The sequence below is a fragment of the Harmonia axyridis genome, chromosome 5 (assembly GCF_914767665.1).
Source record: "Harmonia axyridis chromosome 5, icHarAxyr1.1, whole genome shotgun sequence".
NCBI lineage: Eukaryota > Metazoa > Arthropoda > Insecta > Coleoptera > Coccinellidae > Harmonia > Harmonia axyridis.
The window spans coordinates 41722965-41745944 of NC_059505.1; the positions used below are offsets into that span (position 1 = coordinate 41722965).

At 34.6% G+C, this 22980-nt stretch overlaps 1 protein-coding gene across 5 annotated transcripts in view; it reads left to right on the forward strand.

The window, feature by feature from the left end:
* LOC123679736 (probable sodium/potassium/calcium exchanger CG1090) overlaps positions 1-22977 on the forward strand; it is a 29412-nt gene extending 6435 nt beyond the window's left edge. For all 5 annotated transcript variants that reach the window (XM_045617180.1, XM_045617175.1, XM_045617179.1 and 2 more), the window contains exons 2-12: positions 5836-5965; positions 6131-6405; positions 6490-6631; positions 6766-6876; positions 11764-11941; positions 13064-13335; positions 15237-15425; positions 17620-17802; positions 18877-18979; positions 19273-19403; positions 19497-22977. In XM_045617180.1, coding sequence (XP_045473136.1) covers positions 5839-5965; positions 6131-6405; positions 6490-6631; positions 6766-6876; positions 11764-11941; positions 13064-13335; positions 15237-15425; positions 17620-17802; positions 18877-18979; positions 19273-19403; positions 19497-19696 — 1911 coding nt within the window. In that variant the 5' untranslated portion in view covers positions 5836-5838 and the 3' untranslated portion in view covers positions 19697-22977. The remainder of the gene's footprint in view (positions 1-5835; positions 5966-6130; positions 6406-6489; positions 6632-6765; positions 6877-11763; positions 11942-13063; positions 13336-15236; positions 15426-17619; positions 17803-18876; positions 18980-19272; positions 19404-19496) is intronic.
* The last annotated feature ends 3 nt before the right edge of the window (positions 22978-22980 follow it).

The window sequence follows — 22980 nt, forward strand, 5'->3', positions numbered from 1 at the left end:
TTTCATTCCTGAATTGAACAACCATGATGTCCAGGAGCTGTGGTTCCAACAAGAAAGCGCAACAGAAGGCACACAGCTCGTGCCACAACCGATTTATTGAAAGACACGTTTGGTGACCGCCTAATTTCACGTTTTGGACCTGTGACTTGGCCTCCAAGATCTTGTGATTTAACACCGCTAGACTACTTTCTGTGGGACTATGTAAAGTGCGGATAAGCCACAAATCCTTGACCATTTGGAAGACAACATTCGCCGTGTTATTGCCGATATACGGCCACAAATGTTGGAAAAAGTCATCGAAAATTGGACGTCCAGATTGGACTACATCCGAGCCAGCCGTGGCAATCATATGCCAGAAATCATATTTAAAATGTAATGCCACAAGATTATCTTGCGGATAAATAAAATTCATGTCAATCGAATAATCCATCGTTGTTTTATTGCAATTTAAAGTTCTATAGTTCTAAAAAAAAACACCCTTTAGTTGTAACCCTGTATACTCAACGCAACGGTCACCCATTCGGATACTGACCCAGCTCCACACTGCTCAACTTTCAACTCCAATAAAAATTTAATATTCTTTCCATACAATTTCCAATACCACCGAGTATTCAAACAATAAGGTCAAAGCAAAATCACCGAGCTTCAAACACAAAGAACGCCGCCGACAAATCTTTTCGACTTCAATTGGAATTGATTGAAAATAATCTGGTTATTCATATTTCCGTTTGTACTTGCCTTAATCCCAAAAGACGATTGAAGACAAAATCAGCGAGAATCAATCGATATTGAATTTATCGAGTCCAAGAGATAGGTAGAGACTCGTTGTCTGAGATAGATTGCTGGAGGACCTTTTACAGAACCGACTCGATCTTGACAGCATCAAGTGCTCTATTATTATTGAGGGGTGCTCCAATTCAAGATCGCAGATCTATTCGTCTATATCTCACGACCTGTCATTCCGTTGTCGTATTAAATTCGAGGATTTGTTGTGAAGATTTTCAGAGGTTGCAAAAAATATACTAACTAAGAAAGAAACTGCCTCACCCAGAAGGAGCTGTTTAAATTTTTTGTTGGTAAAACATAGATATTATAGCAAGGAGTAAATGATTGAAATTTGGAGAAAAAAATCGTGAAGGTTTTTTCATGTAAACATTTTTTGTAACTTGAATATTGTGGCCGTTTTTTGCAAGTTTTATAAATTTTACAACAAACCAGCTGTTCGAAGAGATCCATAGTCGACGTTTAGTTGTTGTTAAAATGCCTAGAGCACGTGTACACTGAATTTATCGCCTGCTAAGTGAATTTGAAAGAGGTCGAATTATAGGTTTACGGAAGACGGGGTTGTCATTTCGAGAAATCGCTAACCGTACGAACAGAAATCCAACTACTGTTATGAGATGTTGTCAAGCGTGGTTTGCTAATGCCCAAAATTGAAGAAGAATAGGCACCGGACGTCTAAGGGGCACAAATGAAGTTCAAGATCGACGTCTAAGACTTAGGGCCATTAGAGACCGATTTGCGACAACTCGATCTTTGGCTGTGAGTGGTTAGGAGAACAGGGCCACCCTGTAACTGTTCGAACGGTTTACCATCGGATAAGGCCTTTTGGACTGCAGCATTATCGACTCCATCTTGTGTTATCTCTGAGGGTTGAGGATCGCCGGCAACGATTACAATGGTGCAGAGAACGTCAACATTGGCACGTGGAATGGCATCAGGTCGTCTTTTTTGATGAATCTCAATTCTCTTTGGGTTCACATGATGGCCGAAGAAGGTTTAGACGACGTTGGGGAGAAAGACGTGTACCTCAGTTTGATGTTGAGCGTCATGTACACCGAACAGTAGGCGTTATGGTATGGGGTGCTATTGCACATGCAAGTAGGTCACCTTTAGTCTACATTCGAGGTAACATGACAGCGCTGCGTTACCTTCAAGAAATAGTGGAGCCATATGTTCTCCCTTACCTTAACCGGATAGAGAATCCAATATTTCAACAAGATAATGCCCGACCTCATGTTGCCAGAGTTAGTTTAAGCTTTTTCGAACCGACCCATGTGAATATTTTGCCATGGCCGTCCAGATCCCTCGATCTTCCGCCCATAGAACATGTTTGGGACATCATGGGTAAAATGCTTGGAAATTTACCCCAGACCCCGGACTTTGGCGGCTCTGAGACATCAAGTGCAGGTAGCTTCGGATAGTATCCTTCAAGAAGAAATAGACCATCTTATTGCATCAATGTCGAGACATGTTGGGGAGTGTATAGATAATCGCGGTAGACAAACACATTATTAACAAATTTATTAAAAAAAAATTGTAAACCCTTCATTTTTTTCCTCCAAATTTCAATCATTGACTCCTTGCTAAACTATCTATGTTTTACCAAAAAAAATTGATTTAAATAGCTCTTTCTGGGTGTTGCAGTTTCTTTGTCAGTTAGTATAGTAGCTGTTTTATTAAGATACCACTTTTCAATGTGAGACTCAATATTTAACAATTTCAACTAAGTCACAAAAAGTGGTTTCCTCAGAATAGATAACTAGTCATAATGTAGTTGACTAAAACATTGTTGTGTCGAATGCATTTTACTGAAATGAAGTTATTTTACATTTAATCAATAAACATTCAATTATGAAACCACGCTTCGGTTGATGTTAACAAATTCCATGAAGCACGAACAAATACGCACAAAGCTACATAATTTTATTAGGTACCTAAATGCATTCATTATTTTGATTGATTCCACAGGCTTCGATGTGGAGAGCATTGATTTTTTCATTATTTATAAAGGGTTACCATGGTCGTTGTTCCGAAAGTATACGTAAATCAAACACACTTTCATTTAGAATATCGATAAAATTTTTATTTTAATATAATGCTTGAACCTTGCAATACGCTCTATTAGTGATGACGTCACACACCGCCATTTTAGTTCTCCTGTCAGTGTTCGGAATCCAAACAAACAAATTGTCATTCAAATTAGTACGTTGTCGTTGAAGAAATTGGCTTATTTTGATAAATAAGATTATTTAAGGAACGCTTTTACTATTAATCGATAGACAGAAGGCACGAGATTAATGCCAGTAAGTTCGAACTTGAAGTTCAACTAATAAACATGGATTTTTACAAAATCTGTGGAATGATACAGGATTCAAACTTACTGGTATTAATCTCGTTCCTTCTGTCTATCAATTATTACTGAAATCGTTCCTCAAATACTCTTATTTATGAAAATAAGCCAATTCCTTCAACGACACGTACTAATTTGAATGACAATTTATTTGTTTGGATTCCGAACACTGACAGGAGAACCAAAAAAGGCGGTGTGTGACGTCACACTAATAGTGCGTATCAGGGATTATTGACTTGATTTCAAGTCAACCTCAAATCAAGTAGTGGTTTTTCAATCTCAAGTCAAGTATTCATCTATCAAGTACCTGAATCATATCCAGCTACTTGATTTTTAGCAGCTTTATTGTGTAAGGCCACATCAATAGAAAAAATGATGAAATGAGAAGAAACCTTGCAAAAAGCACTTTTATTTATTGAACTTATTGTATGAAAGAACCGAAAATATCAACTTTTTTGAAAAAGAAACATAAATTGAATAACTATAAATTATAATAGAATGAAAAAATTAAGTTTCTTAATATTGAGAAACCTCCAGGCTTTTGTTTGATTCATTATTTTCCATCCAGGATCTAACATGAGGCATCTTATAGATTTGTCGCCTAACCTATTGCGGGTTTTTGTAACTGTAAGAGCAGCTCTGGAAAATTGTCCTTCGACAGGAGCTGAAGATGCTGGCGTTGATAAAAAATCCTTGGCCATTTTGGCCACTTTGGCAAAGATATTTCTGAAACTACCAAAATCTACCGAAAGATTTCATAGAAATGTGAGAAAACTACTAATAAAGTCACACTGGCGAATGCTTCAGTCTCTCGGCGCTCGAGGAATCCCCTTATTTAGTCTAAGCGCGCACGAGATTGCAGAAATATATGCCGTGCGACGCGTGCTTATCAAGCTCAAGTAATATCAAATAGCCTGATATCAAGTCAAGCAATAAATATCTAAAATCAAGCCAAGCTCAAGTATGTAATTTTTCACGAGCTTAATTTTCAAGTCAAGTAGTTAGTTAAAATGTCAAGTTACTTGGCTAGATGAATCCCTTGAAGTGTTCAATCATGATACCTATGTACTTGATACTAATACAAAGAAATAATAATATTTCTTTGAAGCATGAAGTTCAACTACGGAACTACAATCAAGTTGCTGTAACTTTTTGTTTATGAAGATGACATACATCGTTGTCAAAACGTTCACTAAACGTTTACAAAGATTCTGAAAACTAAAGCGATCAAGATGAAGATATATCATACTCAACATAAAAAGAACAAGAATATAAATCTCACGCGATATAATCATCATAAAATCTAATTCCTATCTCATCAAACATTCTACGAACAAAGACTTCCTTCGTGATGAGAACTCATCAGAAAGCTGCACATGAAAAGGATTTTATCCATCTGAACAGATACCTGGACAATATGTGCGCGTTTGTCTCGCAAATAAGCGCTTGAGAAAATAAGCCGTGCTCTCGTTAACATTATGAAAACGATTATTCAACTCGGAGTCCTTATATCGAATTTTGTTGGAACATGCGAGAGACTCAGACGTGCACTGAGATGTGGAAAAATATCAGAATTTAATATTTTAATGGACGCAGCTTTGGAGCTTTTGATGTCGACATGATATCGCTATAAATATAAGATGTGTGGGTAGAAAACGCTTTTATACTTCACGTCAAATCCATTTGGAGATGCACTGTGAACTTTTTACGTGTTGGTTCATTAATTTTGACACCTGCTGTGTGACATGCTATGAATATATAAACTACGTGATACTTTCAACACAATGTCAATTATCGCTTTATTGGAAAATTTTCGTTGAGCAAACGAGCGTATAAAAATGGAAATGCATGTTAACAGGGTTTGATAAATGCCATTATGAAGTATTGGTAACGATACGTCTTGATATTATGCTGGGTTATCCATGTCGTGATCCGGATTTCACAGCCCTGTTTCAATGACATATGTCAAATAGAACTAGGGGTCATCAAGTCAAGTAGCTTGACAATTTAACCAATTACTTGACTTGAAAATCAAGCTCGTGAAAAATTACATACTTGAGCTTGACTTAACTTGATTTAAGATACTTGTTATTTGACTTGATATCAAGCTACTTGATATTACTTGAGCTTGATATGCACGCGTCGCACGGCATATATTTCTGCAATCTCGTGCACGCTTAGACTAAATAAGGGGATTCCTCGAACGCCGAGATACTGAAGCATTTGCCAGTGTGACTTTATTAGTAGTTTTCTCACATAACTATGAAATCTATTGGTAGATTCTGATAGTTTCAGAAATATCTTTCCAAACTTGGCCAAAATGGTCAAGAATTTTTTATCAACGTCAGCATCTTCACCTCCTGTTGAAAGACAATTTTCCAGAGCTGCTCTTACAGTTACAAAAACCCGCAATAGGTTAGGCGACAAATCTATAAGATGCCTCATGTGTCTTAGATCCTGGATGGAAAATGATGAAATCAAACAAAGCCTGGAGGTTTCTCAATATCAAGAATCTTCATTTTTTTATTACTCGGAAAAAGTTCTGAATCAATAGAAACATCTGGCTTCAAAATTTCCAATTGAGCAACAGATTTCTCATTCTCGTATTCGATTGATCGGAGTAATAAATCTTCGACTGATTTCGAACAATGAACGAAATCAATCAAAACCATTAATGAAAAATCAATTGGGTTAATTTTCAGGTCATGCGACGTACCAGCAGGCACAAAATCCTGCAGATATCGGTGTTTTTTCTCATTTATTCCATAATCCACGTCTTGTCAGCATCAGATAAAAATGACCTGCCAGAGGCATCAGAAAAAGTACGGGAGAGTAAGTACAGTCATATTATTACGAAATGAAAATCATTTTTTTGTCGAAGATTAATTTTTTTATCATTCATGCCTATTTTAACAATATTTTCTGATGATTTCCTACAAAATTTCCATACGCCATGTATTCAATACAAACTAACTCTCTTCTCCTAAATTCTCCAAGGAAATCCACAATTGAACATTCCATCGATAAAAGGCACTACGACAACATCTTCAACAACCACTTCAACCACATCGACTTCCTCGAGTACTACCTCAACAACATCAACAGCAAAACCAAATATAACAGGAGATGCAACATCAAAAACGACTTCCACTTCAGAAAAACCAGAAGAAAATGACGAAACGACAACAATGTCAACAAGCAATGCAACAATGCCAACAGTCTCGAATGACACGGAACCGTCACAGAAGTGTACTACTCCCGCCATAGAACAGGTAATTAAGATTTCAGAATCTTCTTAGTGCAAACGGCCATAGGAAATGTGATAACCTGTGAAAAACATGGCTGTTCTGTTTTAGTTTCCACGACCTTTGATGGACAATTCAACACGAAGACATGGAGGTCTGATTATTCACTTGCTTGTTGCAATCTATACGTTTTTTGGATTAGCTATAGTTTGTGACGAGTATTTTGTTGCTTCCTTGGATCGCATATGTGAAGGTGAGGAGAAAAATTAACTAAACAAATATTAAACATTAACAACAAAACAAAAAATTTCATTAGTTAAAGCAACTTGACAAATGTACCTATACAATAATCTGTATAATTTTTCAATGAATTTATTTTCTTTTCAGAACTCAAAATGGCACCTGATGTGGCTGGAGCCACATTTATGGCAGCTGGTAGTTCAGCGCCCGAACTGGCAACAGTGGTTATTGGAGTTTTTCTTGCAAAAGATGACATAGGTGAGTTGACATATGTTAAAACTATCGAACTTATGCTGATTAGTCCTACGCTGAAATAGACCTACACTAAACTTTCCTACGATAAAAGAAATCTTACCCTAAAATGTCGTACGAATTGTCCTACGGTAATCTGTCCTATACCAAAATTATCCTTACCTAAACTCTCTCACGCTGAAATTATACCACACTTATTTGACCTAGCTGAAAGTTTTCCTATGCTAAAATTTTCCTACACTAAACTGTCAAACGCTGTAATTGTGCCATACCTAACTGTCCTACGCTAAAACTGTTACACGCTAAGTTGTACTATATTAATGGGAAAAACGCTAAAATTGTCTTACACCAAACTATCCTGCGCTTAAAATAGGCATACTTTAAAATTGTCCAACGCTAAACTGTCCTAAAATTCGTCCTATGCTAAAATCTTCCTGAACTAAACGGTCAAAGGCTAAAATTATCTCACACTGAACTGTCCTACGCCTAAACTTAACTCTCTTACTTACGGTGAAATTATCCTAGATGAAAATTGTCCTAGACTAAATTTTCCTTACTGACAGTTAAGTGTAGGAAACACTTAACGGTCAGACTCAAAAATTGTCGCATAGCGAACTGTCCTACGCCAAAAATATTTCAACGCTAAGTTGTCCTATATTAAAATGCAAAACGCTAAAATTCTCTTACACCAAACCATCCTACGCTAAAAATTGGCACACGTTGAAATTGTCCAAAGCTAAACTGTTCTAGCTGAAATTCGTCCTATGCTAAAATTTGCCTAAACTGATGGTTGAGGTAAGAGAGTTTAGCGTAGAACAACTTTAGCGTAGGACAGTTTGGTCTGAGTTAATTTCAGTCTTTCTATCAAAGGCTAAAAAACTGAAGCTGAAAATCGTCCTATGCTAAAATTTGCCTAAACTTATGATTTAGGTAAGAGAGTTTAGTGTAGAACAATTTTAGCGTAGAATAGTTTTGTCTGAGTTAATTTTAGTCTTTCTATCAAAAGCTAAAATCATCTCACACCAAACTGCACTACGCTAAATTGTTCTATACTAAACTATAAATTTCTGTCAAAGGCTAAAATCATCTCACATCAAACTGCACTACGCTAAATTGTTCTATACTAAACTATAAATTTCTATCAAAGGCTAAAATCATCTCACACCAAACTGCACTACGCTTAATTGTTCTACACTAAACTATAAATTTCTGTCAAAGGCTAAAATTGCCTCACACCAAACTGTCCTACGCTAAAATTTTTCTAAACTTAACTCTCTTACGCTAAAATTGTTGAATTTTAAACTGTCCTAACTTAAAATTGTCCTAATCTGAAATTGTCCTACACTTAACTGCCAAACGCTAATATTGTCCTAAGCTGAAAATTGATTCAGACGAAACAGTCCTATACGCTCAATTATCTCACGCTAAATTTTCATCTAGGACTGTTTGGTGTGAGATAATTTTAGCCTTTGACAGAAATTTATAGTTTAGTGTAGAACAATTTTAGCGTAGGACCGTTTGGTGTGAGTTAATTTTAGTCTTACAGTCAAAGGCTAAAATCATCTCACACCAAACTGCACTACGCTAAATTGTTCTATACTAAACTATAAATTTCTGTCAAAGGCTAAAATTATCTCACACCAAACTGTCCTACGCTAAAATTGTTAAATCTGAAACTGTCCTAACTTAAAATTGTCCTAATCTAAAATTGTCCTAATCTAACATTGTCCTAATCTAAAATTGTCCTACGCTAAATTGTCCTAGACTAAACTGCCGAATATTGAGTTAATATTAAGCTGAAAATTGATTCAGAAGAAACAGTCCTATACGCTCAATTAACTCACGCTAAATCATTCTATGCTAAACCCTAGCAACAAATACTTAAATTAATCCATTCCAAAGTACAAATAGGGGATGAAATCAAATTCCAAACGAAACCTTTCAAATATATCGATGAGCACCAAATCGTGCTGAACAAATTCCATCCCCTATATAAAGTGGGAATATCGAATTTTCAAGGGAAGAGAAGCTGTTACAGTATTGAAATTCTGGGTCTGAGGAATTTATAACTGCCCCGTACTTCCTCAAGAGGCGTGAGCGCTAATCCCTGAGAATAACCCTTGGGATCAGGGTGGTCTCCTTACATTGTCATCAACCCTGTTTGGAAATCAATAACTCGACGGTTATTTCAGTTATTACCGTATTTTATCTGGGATTTATTGTTTATCGGCACGTTAACACTGAGGTAATTCATTTACGGTCTTTTGCCACCGTTATTTCACGTTTCAATCCAAACTGAGGGTTGAAATCACCGTAAATAAATCCCACCGTGTATGGACCTCTTTAACCGTAATTTTATGAAACCTCTAGTCTCATAATACTTCGTCTTTCACATACAGGGTGTTCCTAAATTGTAGGTACAAACGAAAATGACAGATTCCTCGAATCTGTCATCAACGAAAAAATCAAAAAAGTTCACAAAATAATTTTCACTAACCGTAAAGTGAAGTTGATCGAGATGGCAGACATTGGACGATATCATCTGAACGTGTACATCATATCATTCACGAATATTTGTACATGAGAAAGCTGTGTGCAAAATGGGTGCCGCGCGAGCTCACAATCAATCAAAAACAACATCGTGTTAATGATTCTGAGCAGTGTTTGAAGCTGTTTAAGTGCAACAAACCTGAATTTTTGCGTCGATATGTGACAATGGATGAAACATGGCTCCATCATTTCACTCCGGAGTCCAATCGACAGTCAGCTGAGTGGACTGCACACGATGAACCGAATCCAAAACGAGGAAAACCCAACAGTCAGCTGGCAAGCTTATGGCATCAGTATTCTAGGATGCGCAAGGTATTATATTCATTGATTACCTCCTAAAGTGCCAGACCATCAACAGCGATTATTATAAAGCGTTATTGGATCATTAAAAGGATGAAATCGTTAAAAAACGGCCTCATTTGAAGAAAAAAAGGTGCTGTTTCATCAAGACAATGCGCCGTGTCACAAATCAATGAAAACAATGGCAAAATTGCATTAATTGTGCTTCTGCATTCACCGTATTCGCCAGATCTGGCCCCCAGCGACTTTTTTCTGTTCTCAGACCTCAAAAGAATGCTCGCTGGAAAGAAATTTAGCGCCAATGAAGAAGTAATCACCGAAACTGAAGCCTATTTTGAAGCGAAAGACAAATCGTACTCAAAAAATGGTATCGAAAAGTTGGAAGATCGCTATAATCGCTGTATCGCCCTCGAAGGCAACTATGTTGAATAATAAAATCGAATTTTGCCAAAAAAATTTGTTTTACTATGGTAGCCCGGGGTCTCTTCAATTGGCCTGTTACAGTGTTAGAATGAGCCTTCTGTACAAGTATTACACATTATTTATGAAAATGAAAGGTACCTAGTACAAAAAGCATAAGTTGCAGTTGTGTTACAATTCAAAGATCTCCAATAGATCGAACATATTTGCAATTTTTCATATTGTAAAAAAAACTCTTTTCGATAGAACATCTATCTGACTGAAAACTCATATCTACGTGGCTATTCTGCTATTTTTACGTAATACCATGTCTGGAAAATGGAAGTTTTGTAAAGTTGGAATGGCTGAATCAGAGCAGAACAACAATAAGAGAAAAAGGTCACTCCAAGAAAGTTAATTCGATGTTTTATATTCCTGACAGCACCAGTATTGAGGGAGCTCACACGCTGTATAATTTATTGCACTTGACTTCTTCGTCTGGGATATTGCATTTGGATTTCTTATTGTGCCGAAACTGAAGTGAATTCCGAATGATGATTTATTTTCGTGAAAGTCCAAAGAAGATTTTTGTATCTTGTGTCAGTTGTCTTGAACTGTTGATTTTTATATTGGAAAGGAAAATCTCTACCGGGATCATATCAGGGGAATTTGGTGGTTTTTGAGATAAGATGAAAATTTCAAAACACACTTGAGGTGATATGAGGTGCTCAACAAACTGAATGGCATAAAACTATCAAAGTCTGCGTGATTATGCAAGCTTTTCAAATGATCAGTTAGATAAAATACATTCTTCATAGAATTTATTGGGGTCAATACGAACGAAATTAATTAAAACCGTTCAAACTCTCAACCATCGAAGCAAATTGTTGGAAAGTTAGAAATTGTTAATCCCAAAATTAAGTAGCTGGTATTCGAATTAATCTAGTTAGTGCTTGGAATTCCAGTTCATAAAAACTTGATAAATCGTGTTTTCTTAGCAATTATTGCATTATCTAAAAGTTTCCGAGAGATACTTCACTGTCTTCGGACTTTATAAGAACAAGGCTATCTCTCGCCACATTTCCTGATTCCATTATTTTTATTCAATTAATTATTTCTTCTTGGACAAAAAATAATATTTTTTTCAATAAAAAGGGTTTCGAAATAGGAGGTATTTTCACCAATCCTAAAATGAATTTAATTTTTTTCCGGTTTGAAAATGTTGATTTTCTTGTGAATATTTTCCTTGTGTTATTATCAAAATTTTTCAAAGATATGCCTTCAATTTTTGCATCTCTCGGTAGAAGATTCAGATTATCCAATATAGATTTTTTGCCGTTTGCAGAGCTTGCCGACTCTGTGTGAATCGAGCGCTCAAAAAAAAAAACACAAAAATTCTAATGCTCTGACAAGAAGGAAAACATTTCCATGTAAAATTCCAAGTATTCCTCTAACCTAAATTATTCTAACCCCATTCTTTCCAGAAATATTTTATTCATCTGTGAAAGGACAACATAAACTTACGCAACTATGATTTTAGTTATGAAATTTTCAGTTTGGGCTTTAGCAAATATGCCGAATGGTTTTTCGACATGTCCTCGCACAAATATTGTCCTTTCTGCATCAGTTTGTTTGTACTTCCAGGAATATCCGGTGTTATTGGATCTGCCGTATTCAACATAATGTTCGTCATTTCCGTCTGTGCACTTTGTACTACAACGGTGGCTTACCTCAATTGGTGGCCCTTAGTCAGAGACTGCTTTTTCTATGCTGTTTCCATTTTGGTCCTCCTCATCACGATTTATGACAAAAGGATAACAAGGTAAAATATCACACGAAATATGTCTTATTGTTGAAATAAAGAGATTGTTTGACACCTCCAAAATTGAGAATTCTTGCAAGGTTGTTGGTTAGTAAATAAAGGGTGTTTTTTTTAGAGCTATAGAACTTTAAATTGCAATAAAACAACGATGGATTATTCGATTGACATAAATTTTATTCATCCGCAAGATAATCTTGTGACATTACATTTTAAATATGATTTCTGGCATATGACCGCCACGGCTGGCTCGGATGTAGTCCAATCTGGACGTCCAATTTTCGATTACTTTTTCCAAAATTTGTGGCCGTATATCGGCAATAACACGGCAAATGTTGTTTTCCAAATGGTCAAGGGTTTGTGGCTTATCTGCATAGACCAATGACTTTACATAGCCCCACAGAAAGTAGTCTAGCGGTGTTAAATCACAAGATCTTGGAGGCCAATTCACAGGTCCAAAACGTGAAATTAGGCGGTCACCAAACGTGTCTTTCAATAAATCGATTGTGGCTCGAGCTGTGTGACATGTTGCGCCGTCTTGTTGGAACCACAGCTCCTGGACATCATGGTTGTTCAATTCAGGAATGAAAAATTTAGTAATCATGGCTCTATACCGATCACCATTGACTGTAACGTTCTGGCCATCATCGTTTTTGAAGAAGTACGGACCAATGATTCCACCAGCCCATAAAGTGCACCAAACAGTCAGTTTTTCTGGATGTAACGGTGTTTCGACATACACTTGAGGATTAGCTTCACTCCAAATGCGGCAGTTTTGTTTGTTGACGTAGCCATTCAACCAGAAGTGCGCTTCATCGCTAAACAAAATAAAATGGACGTAGTGCGCGATACGTATTCCGCACAGAACCATTATTTTCGAAATAAAATTGCACTATTTGCAAGCGTTGTTCAGGCGTGAGTCTATTCATGATGAATTGCCAAACCAAACTGAGAATAAATCACTTGACAGCTGTTAAATCGGTCGCCATCTTGAACAGAAATGCCAACTTAAAGTTATATACATCGAAAAAAACACCCTATATATCACCATTTAACATAAAAAGTTGCCGATGTTTACTACTGGATGGTCAGGTTAACAACCCTAATGATTTTCACATTTCACAGAGGCGAGTCGATTCTGATGCTTATTATGTACGTCATTTACTGCATCGTCCTGCATTTCAACACGCCACTGGAGAAATGGGCACAAACCTGGCCAGTGCCGTGCAAGAAATACGTGCCGCAAGGTCAAACCGAACAGTCGGACTTGGTGACCTACAAAAATTTGGAGGAGAACGGGAAACATCAAACTTACGGGGGTATAACCCCAGAACCCGCCACTGCTCCTGCGCCAGTGGCTGAAATCGACTTCAACAAGATGTGGGAGGATCCGTCTAGTGAGTCTACACCCCTATTCCATTATTCTGTATGGGTTTTCTTTTCAACAGTTCATTCAATAAGTAGCCCGGGCCTAACCAATAAAAACTTAGGAGTTTTCCAATAAGAGGTTCCATTTTGATATTGAAAAAAAAGAGTATATTTCAAGAGAAATCAGTGGATGTTTTTTTTTCATTGTAAAGAGAATGGTATGCCATTTATGATAGAAAAAGATATCAGTCAAATGGATACAGTTGAAGCACAATACCTTTTCATGAAGTTTTCAATGACCAATTCGCATTGGGGTATTGATATAGACCTTATTCTTCACGTGTCCTCCAAGAAAAAAGTCTAAAGGAGTTAAATCACAGGATTTCAGTGGCCATTTGTGATCACCTTTTCAAGAAACACCACACCGCAAAAACTTTTCTTGCAAAATTGCTTGTGTGAGTCGTAGTGCTGTTTTATTGAAAATAAACGTCGTAAATATCATTATTCATAACTTAATTCCCAAGATCGACAAGAAATCGACAAACCTAGGTTTTCGTCAACAGTACTGTATAAACCAGCAATATTCTCGGTTGTTCTTTAGCGACGCACTCGACATCGATTCTTCACATCACCAACTAAATTTTTTCACCATATATCTTTTCACTGGCTTTTGTTTTGCGAATTTTGACTGCAAAATATCCACCATTTTTTAAATTAGTGAAATTTATCAGTTTCAGTGCATTTTTTAAGCGTGTATTGTACCAGTTTTAGAAATGGCGCTCTTATTGGAAAACCCTGTTCTTTCGCCATTTTGCAACATCACTTCATTCCTATTAGTATCAAAACTTGTGTAATAAATCATTAGTCCTGAACGTCCTGATCAGGATAATGGAAGAAAATTATCGAATCATTGTATTTTCAACGATTCCTGATAATTGCGCAATGTTTGAATTCAAATTAACGTTCTAAAGTGGATATAATATAATATTTATCAAAGATTAGAAATATTAAACATTACCAAAGCAAGTAAAAGCTTATTAACATAAATTGAAAATTTATATTTCCGACAAAACATTTCTATTTTCAATAAAAGGGGTCAGATTTTTTTCAGGAAGGAAAATTTTACCCCTATAAGAGACGGGAAAGCAAAATTTTTCCATATTCTCTGTACGTTAGGTCATTTCTATTGGAAAACATCTCAGAGTAATAAACATAGATAGAGGGAGCATATGTCATTTTCAATAAGCAAATTTTGTCCCCAACATGAACTATCAAATTCCACATGAAGCACGTGGAAATGATAACATATCAGTGATACGATATTTTACTCAATTCGTGAGTTTCTCCTCAAAGAACGCACTTCATATGTACCATAGTGAATCAACGTTTCATATTAACTCAAAATATATTGAAATAAATACCTAAATATATCAGAAATTCAGAAAACAAACTTCAAGCGTGCCAAACGACGTGAAACAACCGATGACACTAGGAGAGCAAAAGTTGCCAAACCTTGGATTTCAGCAGGTAGATACAGAAAATAATGAATATTCTGCTTATTATAAATTCGACAATCAGGAAAAATATCGGATTAAAAATATTCAAAATTGCATATTTAATCGGGAATCACTCAAATAAATATATTTCATTCAATATACTATACATTCATAACGATATAGTAAAATTGTGGATCTGAAAATATATCACAATCCGACAACGTAATCTTACCATGTTAGGGACATGTAAAAATTGCGTATACTCCCTCTATCTATGTTCATTGCTCTATGGTACACCCCAACCAATTTCTCTCGAGTCTTGATTAGATTATAACGAACCGCCACTGACCTCTAATCCATAGTCCGTTTCTTGCAATCCCACTTGCACACTTAATCCCTTCTTAGATTGCTAGATATACGCCCTCACATTCTAGGCTATGAGAACCAGTTTAATGCCCAAGCTTTCAATCAACCACAACCTGTTGAATCTGCACCACCAGTTGAAGTTCCTGTACCTTGCGAGGTGGCCATGCCTCAAAGCCAGGCTCCTGTTCAGCACGATTACTACAAACCCAAAGAATACGACCCTTCAAAGGTTGTAGATCCTCTGGTTAAGCCGGAAGGTGAGTATTTTGGAATGTTGGGAAGTGTGAAGGAATTTTGACACTTAGATGACATTGCTGAATGTGTGAAAGGAAAAATTGGGGGGAAGCAGTGGAGTAGAGAGCTTTGGCGAGCTTGTTCCTTCACTTACTTCTAAGATACAGGGTGGTAAAGTTTTCAGAAAAAAACATATTTCTTTTATAATCACAATGATGCTTTTGCTGATATTTTTATGGAATCAAGATGCATTTTCTGATGTACTAACAATTTTATTATTTTTACCAAGATACAGGGTGTTTCACGTGGATTTTGTGGCTTATCCTTCCAGCAAAATTGGAAAGTGACCCATCAATATGATAGAATTTTTCACGGGCTATCCAAATATGTTATTGAAAAAACTATCGATTCAAGGCATGGACAACTTTTTTTCAACTGGTTTTCACAATAAAAGGGTCTTGAGACAAATTTCTCACCAATTGGTTCTTCATTTGAACTTTCGTTTTTTAAGAAAACGTATATTTTTTTTCTGCAAAATATACTTCATGATATTTTTTATATTTTTGGCATTCACCCAATCGATTCTGAATCTTAATATGTAAATAAAGTGGTAGTTTTATATTTATTTCAAGCTATTCTATTCAAAATCAACCAGAGAAAATTCAGATTCCATATTCGGAAAATATATCCATCTTGTCTATTAAATTTTTGCAAATTATTGCAACCAATTCCAGACGACAATAATCATTAAGAGATTAAACAATTTGTTGAATGAATTTTGTGTGCACTTACCTCGTGAGTTAAAAGAGATGGTGTCTGTGAATTCCCCCTAATCTGGTGGCAGAAGGTGGTTATGTGGATAGGTGAAAGGGATGATTAACCTCTTCTGCACCGGCTTCGTGGTTATCACTTAATTCGAGTATCACACAATTCACTCGAAATTGCTCAATCAGTTTTCAACAAAAGAACAGGAATTGAAAATGTATAAAGATGACAGATGAATTTCAAGTAAGAAATGAACTTAAGTTTGATAAATTTTCGAATAGATAAGCACAGTTCGACACTTGAGAAAATTATTAACTAATGGCGATGTTTGTTTACCGACTGGGATCATTTCGCGGCCGCAGGTGGCGCCAACAAACAACAAATTTTCTCCAGGAGCTACAGGGTACATTCACGACGTAACATCTATGGTTCTATAAATATTTGAATGTCAAATTTTTAAGTTTTTATTCCTTATTGTAATAGAAGCCACTATCGTTTTTGAAGAAGTAGAAGGAGTGAGAAATTATAATAGAAGCTTTATATTTGAGCTTTTATTATAATCGAGAATAAAAACTTCAAAATTTGACAATCAAATATTTATAGAACCACAGACACATGAATATATTCTCCGAATATAAAATCTCAGGTTGATTTTGAATGGAATTGCTTGAAATAAATATAAAACTACCACTATATTTACATATTCAGATTCAGAATCGATTGAGCATTCAGAAAATATGGGAAAAAGTTCAAATGGAGAAACAATTGGTGAGAAATAGTTTCTAGATCTTCTCATTTTGAAAATCAGTCAAATTTGCAAAAAAATGTTTTTTTAGAAGAACTATTTTTCCTCAATAACATTCCTTGCCTTGAATCGATAGTTTTTCCGATAACGTATTTGGATAGCTCGTGAAAAATACTATCATTCTGTTGGGTCACTTATCCGTATTGCTCGAATGAGAAGCTAAAAAATCCAGTGACCCGATTACGTGAAACACTCTGTACGACACTGCTTTTTCTCAAATCATTTCTTTTTTCAAATTTCTGAAAAAATTTAAGAAAAAGCAGTGTTATTCAATTTTTTTTCTACAAAATATTCAATGAAAAACCCATGCACTCGCCACTGGTAAAAATAACAAAATTATTGATTGGTTAATACATCAGAAAATGTATCTTGATGCGGTGAAAACGTGTATTGAATCTCATAGAAATATCTTCAATAACATCATTGTGGTTATAAAAAAAATATTTTTTTCTGGAAACTTCACCACCCTGTATCTCAAAAGTTAGCAGTCGTTCGTATGAAGTTTTTTATCAGTAAGGAACACCCTGTATAAAGCTTTAGATGAGCATGAACTAGACAAAAACGCAATAGTTCCTGACTTTATATTAGCACTCTCCTCGATTCCTTAAAAAATATAATTGTGAAAATACTAAGTGATTTTTTCCTAGATCCTAATATCTTCATCCAAGCCAAATGGTACCTGATATACCCTATTCACTACTTGTGCAGAAAAACAATGCCTGATTGTCGATCAGATAAATACAAGAATTGGTACCCGTTCACCTTCTTCGTTTCGATGCTGTGGATCTCTTTCTACTCCTATTTCATGGTTTGGATGATAACTATCATTGGTAAGTGATGTTTCTACCATAAATTTGTAGAATTCCTTTTCATCGTGAATAAATCCCAACGTGTATGGACCTCTTTAACCGTCATTTTTATGAAGTCTCTTTTTTAATACTCCTTCGCCATTTCACAGCATACAGAATGTTCCTAAATATGAGGTACAGACGAAAATGACAGATTTCTCGGATCATTTAGAAAGAAAAAAGTCCTATAAACCTGAGCTGGCAAACGCTTTGTTTTCGAGATACAGAGTGTTGAAGTTTTTTTTCTCCCTTCACAAGCAATTCAACCCAAATTTAGCATAGATATTACAAATTTAAGTTTGCATCATGTGATATGCCAATTATGAATGCAAATCTACAGTGTAATATTTTTTTCTGAACAATCCTCCAAAACTTTTTTTTTGTGGACCACTGAAGGTTGAGAAAAATGTAAACAGAATCTTTGGTCCAGAACTTCACTTTGTGGTCTTCTAGTTTTGTGATATCTGCTACCGATTTCGGGAAAAAATTTCAAACAATTCTCTGGTAAACCTCAAGAAATTACAAACTTTTTTAAAGATCCAGTTAGTAAGCTGCGATGGCTAAATTAATTATAAAGTTTGCTACTTATTTAACCAATCTGTTACGAAGTTTAATAAATACATACTCGATAAACTGGTATAAGCATCACAAAAATAGGATTACAAGAAACACCCTGTATCTCTAAAACAAAGCGTTCGTGGGCCTAAGTTTATGGGATTTTATTAATCTCTCATTTTTCTTTGTACCTTCAATATAGAAATAACAATAATAACAATAACAAATAACACATTTGGATCTGTGGTTCATTCGCCATTTTGCGACACGCAGTTGTCCCTTCGCCATTTTGCAACAATATTTGTAAATATGTCTAATTTTCTGAAGAAAATATTCTTCAGATGGTGGATCATAAAGCAATGCTTTTACACAATAATAGATTGAGTCTCTAAAAGTAAATATTTGTACTTTTAACTCTGTCTCAGAGCCCTTGAACACTTTGGATAATAGACTTGGTAGTATTATGTAATAATGTTTAATTAATCTATTATATCTCCTCAGGTTTCACCATGAATATACCAGATACTGTTATGGGGCTAACATTCGTAGCTGCAGGTGTATCAGTACCAGACGCTCTCTCAAGTATAGCAGTCATCAGAGAAGGGTAAGCTTGTTTTTTCATAGTGAAGTGAACAAAGTAACTGAAAATGGTCTTGAAAAGATTCAAATGTGTTCTTAAATTTTCAAAAAATTCCACTTTCCAACCCTTAGATTAATAAAAAGATGTTATATAATCTCCCGCTAGATTTCCAGATCTTACTCCTTCAGACCTTTTTCGTGGGGTCAATTTCTGTCAAGAAATTATTGAAAATTTTTACTTCTTCATTAAAACAGGGATTGGAGAAATGTGGATTTCAATAGATTTTCATTTAAGGATATTTTCATCATCAATTTCAGGTATGGCGATATGGCAGTTTCTAACGCTGTGGGTTCAAATGTTTTCGACATATTGGTGTGTTTGGGCCTTCCTTGGTTCTTGAAGACAGCTGTCGTTAGCCCAGGAAGCCAAGTTAAGGTTATAAGTAAAGGTAATCAAAAAACTTTGTAGTAAACGCGTGTTCACAATTTCAAAATGTTGGTTCATCTTGAAACTGATGAATATGATAAAATCTCTCTTTCAGGCTTAACCTACTCCACACTTTCCCTGCTTTCAACAGTTGTGTTCTTGCTTGTAACCACCCATTTGAATGGTTGGAAGTTGGACAAGAAATATGGGGTGATACTAATGGTTTGGTACATAATATTCATAACGTTTGCAAGTTTGTACGAATTAAACGTGTTTGGCTATATGAATCCAAGAGAATGCTCCAGTGATTACTAGAGAAAAGAAAATTCGAACATACAAAGTACGAAATTTGGGTTCGACAGACTAGTAGGTTTCTTTGTAAAGCCAGCACAAAAAAACTAAGTATTAAAGATGAAAAAATATATGTATATCGCTTTCAGACAAACAAATTGAAATAGTCTGAAAACTGTCAAATTTTCTCACAACAGCGTCGATAAGTGTTACGATCTGACTTAGATCTAGTGATCTAGAGACATGTACGTATTAGATACAATGAAACATAGTTCGAAGCCATCTGTTGGTTTTTTCTGAGGCTATTTCCAAATATGAGAGCACTAAGACTTCATTTATTATACGTGAAAAATTGGATATGTTGAAAACTTTGTTCATCAACAATCATAGAAAACGCTTCAGGTAACCTAAAATTGTTGGTGTCGCCATCTATATTAGGTTGAATCGGGTTTTCTACACTACCTCTATGAAAAGACCAAAAGCTCTAAAGTGGTACCTTTCCAGGTTCTTGAAAAAACCATCAGATGTCTCAATTTCCTTTACGTTCATTTAGAAACTTAAAGAAGCTCAAGGTCATCAATTACTTCTTTTTTGTTGGCAATATCCCCAGTCAATAAAAATTTGAAAACGTAGTCAATTGCCTTCCCAATACTTGATCAATTTTCCTCTACAATTTGAATTTGATTCGAATTTCAAAACGTTTTTTGAATGTAAATTTTAAATTTTTTTTTAATGTTTTCTAGACTGTACTGATTTTACAGACAGTTCAATTCATCAAATAGTGGTAGAAGAGATTAAACAGAGAGTAGAGAAACATAGATTTTATAAACGAACGAACTCAAAATGATAGTTGTATTTTGTAATCCCTAATTTTGCTACTTGTCAAATGTTGAAATATAACCCCAGCTTTAATGATTATTAAAATAGGATAACATTGGTGAAGACTAGCATGATTGTGTACGCCAATTCTATTGGGAAAACAGTAAAATATTCGAAAAAATTACTCCAGTATTTTTATAGGGTGTTTCAGTATGAGGTGCAGATTCTTGAAGGTGGTTTTAAAGGGAAAACAATATTCTAAATTTCTTAACTTTTAAACTACAGGGTGTCAAATGTTTAGAAAGGTTCAAGGTTAAGAGGTCCAAGACATAGATTTATTAGGGCTTTTCTTCCTTGAAAAAACCTCAGGATTCACAGCCTTAAGGATTAGCATTGTATTTTAAACATCCTGTAAAAATTTAAAGTTAAATTAAAAATTTTTCTCTACCTTAATTCTTTTCATGAAGAACTGGCTGTGTACAATCAATATATTATGATGTATAAATGATATTCAAACTTCGTATGATATTTTCCTATTTTCCCAATGTATATATGTACTTCCATAATTTCTTCCACTTCCCAGAACAGTAGAAGAAAGAGTGGAAAAAAAATGACAAGATGCTTAATTGTTCAAAAATAGATCGATATTCGTTCAGCTGTTGGTATGTCTCTACAAAAAGCAATTATTCAATTATTGTATTTCATCTATAGTTCAAGAAATTAGGTATAATTAGTTGTAAAAAAAAATTCGAGAAGCATAATTCTCGAATTTTTGAAATGTTGTTCATTGCTTTGAGTCAATATGATTCTAGAAAACTTCTAGAATATTTATCAATATTAGTGCCAATTATTTGATTCCTTAAATTTATCATTATCGACAATAACATGACGAAAGATATTTGGAATTTCTAGATAAAAATTCCATTTTGATATTTTTTTCGTTGTGAAAATCTAATATTTTAGACCAATATAGTCATTCGTTATTAGATTGTGAGAATTTATATAACTATTGAGTACGCAAATCATTTAGTGAGTATTCGAAAAAAATTACATCGAAAATTTTTATATTATATTGTAGAATTATTTATCATTATCTCTATTACGCCAATATAGTTCTTTACAAACTTTTTGAATGCATTTGGAGAAATATCTTCATTGCAGTAGGTACAAATATTTTATAGTTGAATTATGAAATTAATTCATAACTAAACAGTATTTTGAAACTTATTCTTAAATTGTTTCAGTGCAGATTGTTATCCAAATGGAATTAATATAAAATTATAAAATGAATAAATGAAATAATCAGTCACTGGGTGAAGATATTCACAGAGTTTTCAAACGCTTAAGATTTTATTGATCTTCTTTATAAGTAATACTTTGTTCCATATTTTATATTTATACATTTTTTATGAATCTATCGCAACTTAAGACAATAATAACGCCTTAATTTTAATTCTTATGTTTAGTTCATCATTAGTCATTCAATTATTCAACTCGTCAATTATTTATTGATTTTAATTCAATCAAATTGTGAAAAAGCCAATTTCCTTTAATTTGAACAGGGAAATCTATTAAATAAACATTTGAGTGATATTGAATGATCTAGGCTAGCTCAAATGCAGGCTTCTTCAAATTGTTTCACCCGAAGGGTGAAATGAACATATCTTATGAAAATACCAATTAGTTTTTGTAGAAAGTTAGTGGGCAACTCAGCCAATGTTAGGTTTTGAATTCTTGAAAAAAAAAATTGTTACAAAGTTTCAATTTGAACTTAGAATGGAGCAATTGTTATTTCATGTGAGGTAGCATCGTATTTCGACATACTGAACTTGAGTTTTCATGTATAAACTTTTTAGTTTTCGAGATTCCTCTTTTGTAGTTTTTATTATAAAATTCTTTCGAATTAATCTGATATGAGTACGCTATTATTACTTTGTCACAACATAGAACTGAGATTTGAAACTAAATAATATATTGCAACTATAGGTGTGGTTTTTATTGTGTTTTTTTTTTATCCTATTTGACTATTTTAATTTTTTATAAAAGAGTATTAATGTTGAATTAATGTTAAAAGTTATGTAGGTTGCATGTGATGTAAACTCAGATGTATCTAAATCTTATATATTAGTGTTCGTACAATTCAGTTGCCAACATCTTAAAAAATAATTTTAAATCCTATTGCGGATTTAACAATGTTTATCATAATTTTCAATTTTTTTTTATTGATGTTTATCTTTGTCATCTGCAAGTCTTGTATTTTTCCTGCATAAATAGCTGTTGGATGTTTATATGGCACCTATTTGTGTATAACGAAAACCACCACAAATATATTCATGGATGAGAATTGCTTAAGAAGTTTTTTTCAAAAAAAAAATGTGTTTGTTACTTGATTTACTTGCACATATTGTTCGAGTTGTATATACCAAACATTATTTTTTTGAATCCCAATGATGTTGCAAATAAATGACATGTCTTTCAAAATGGTACCC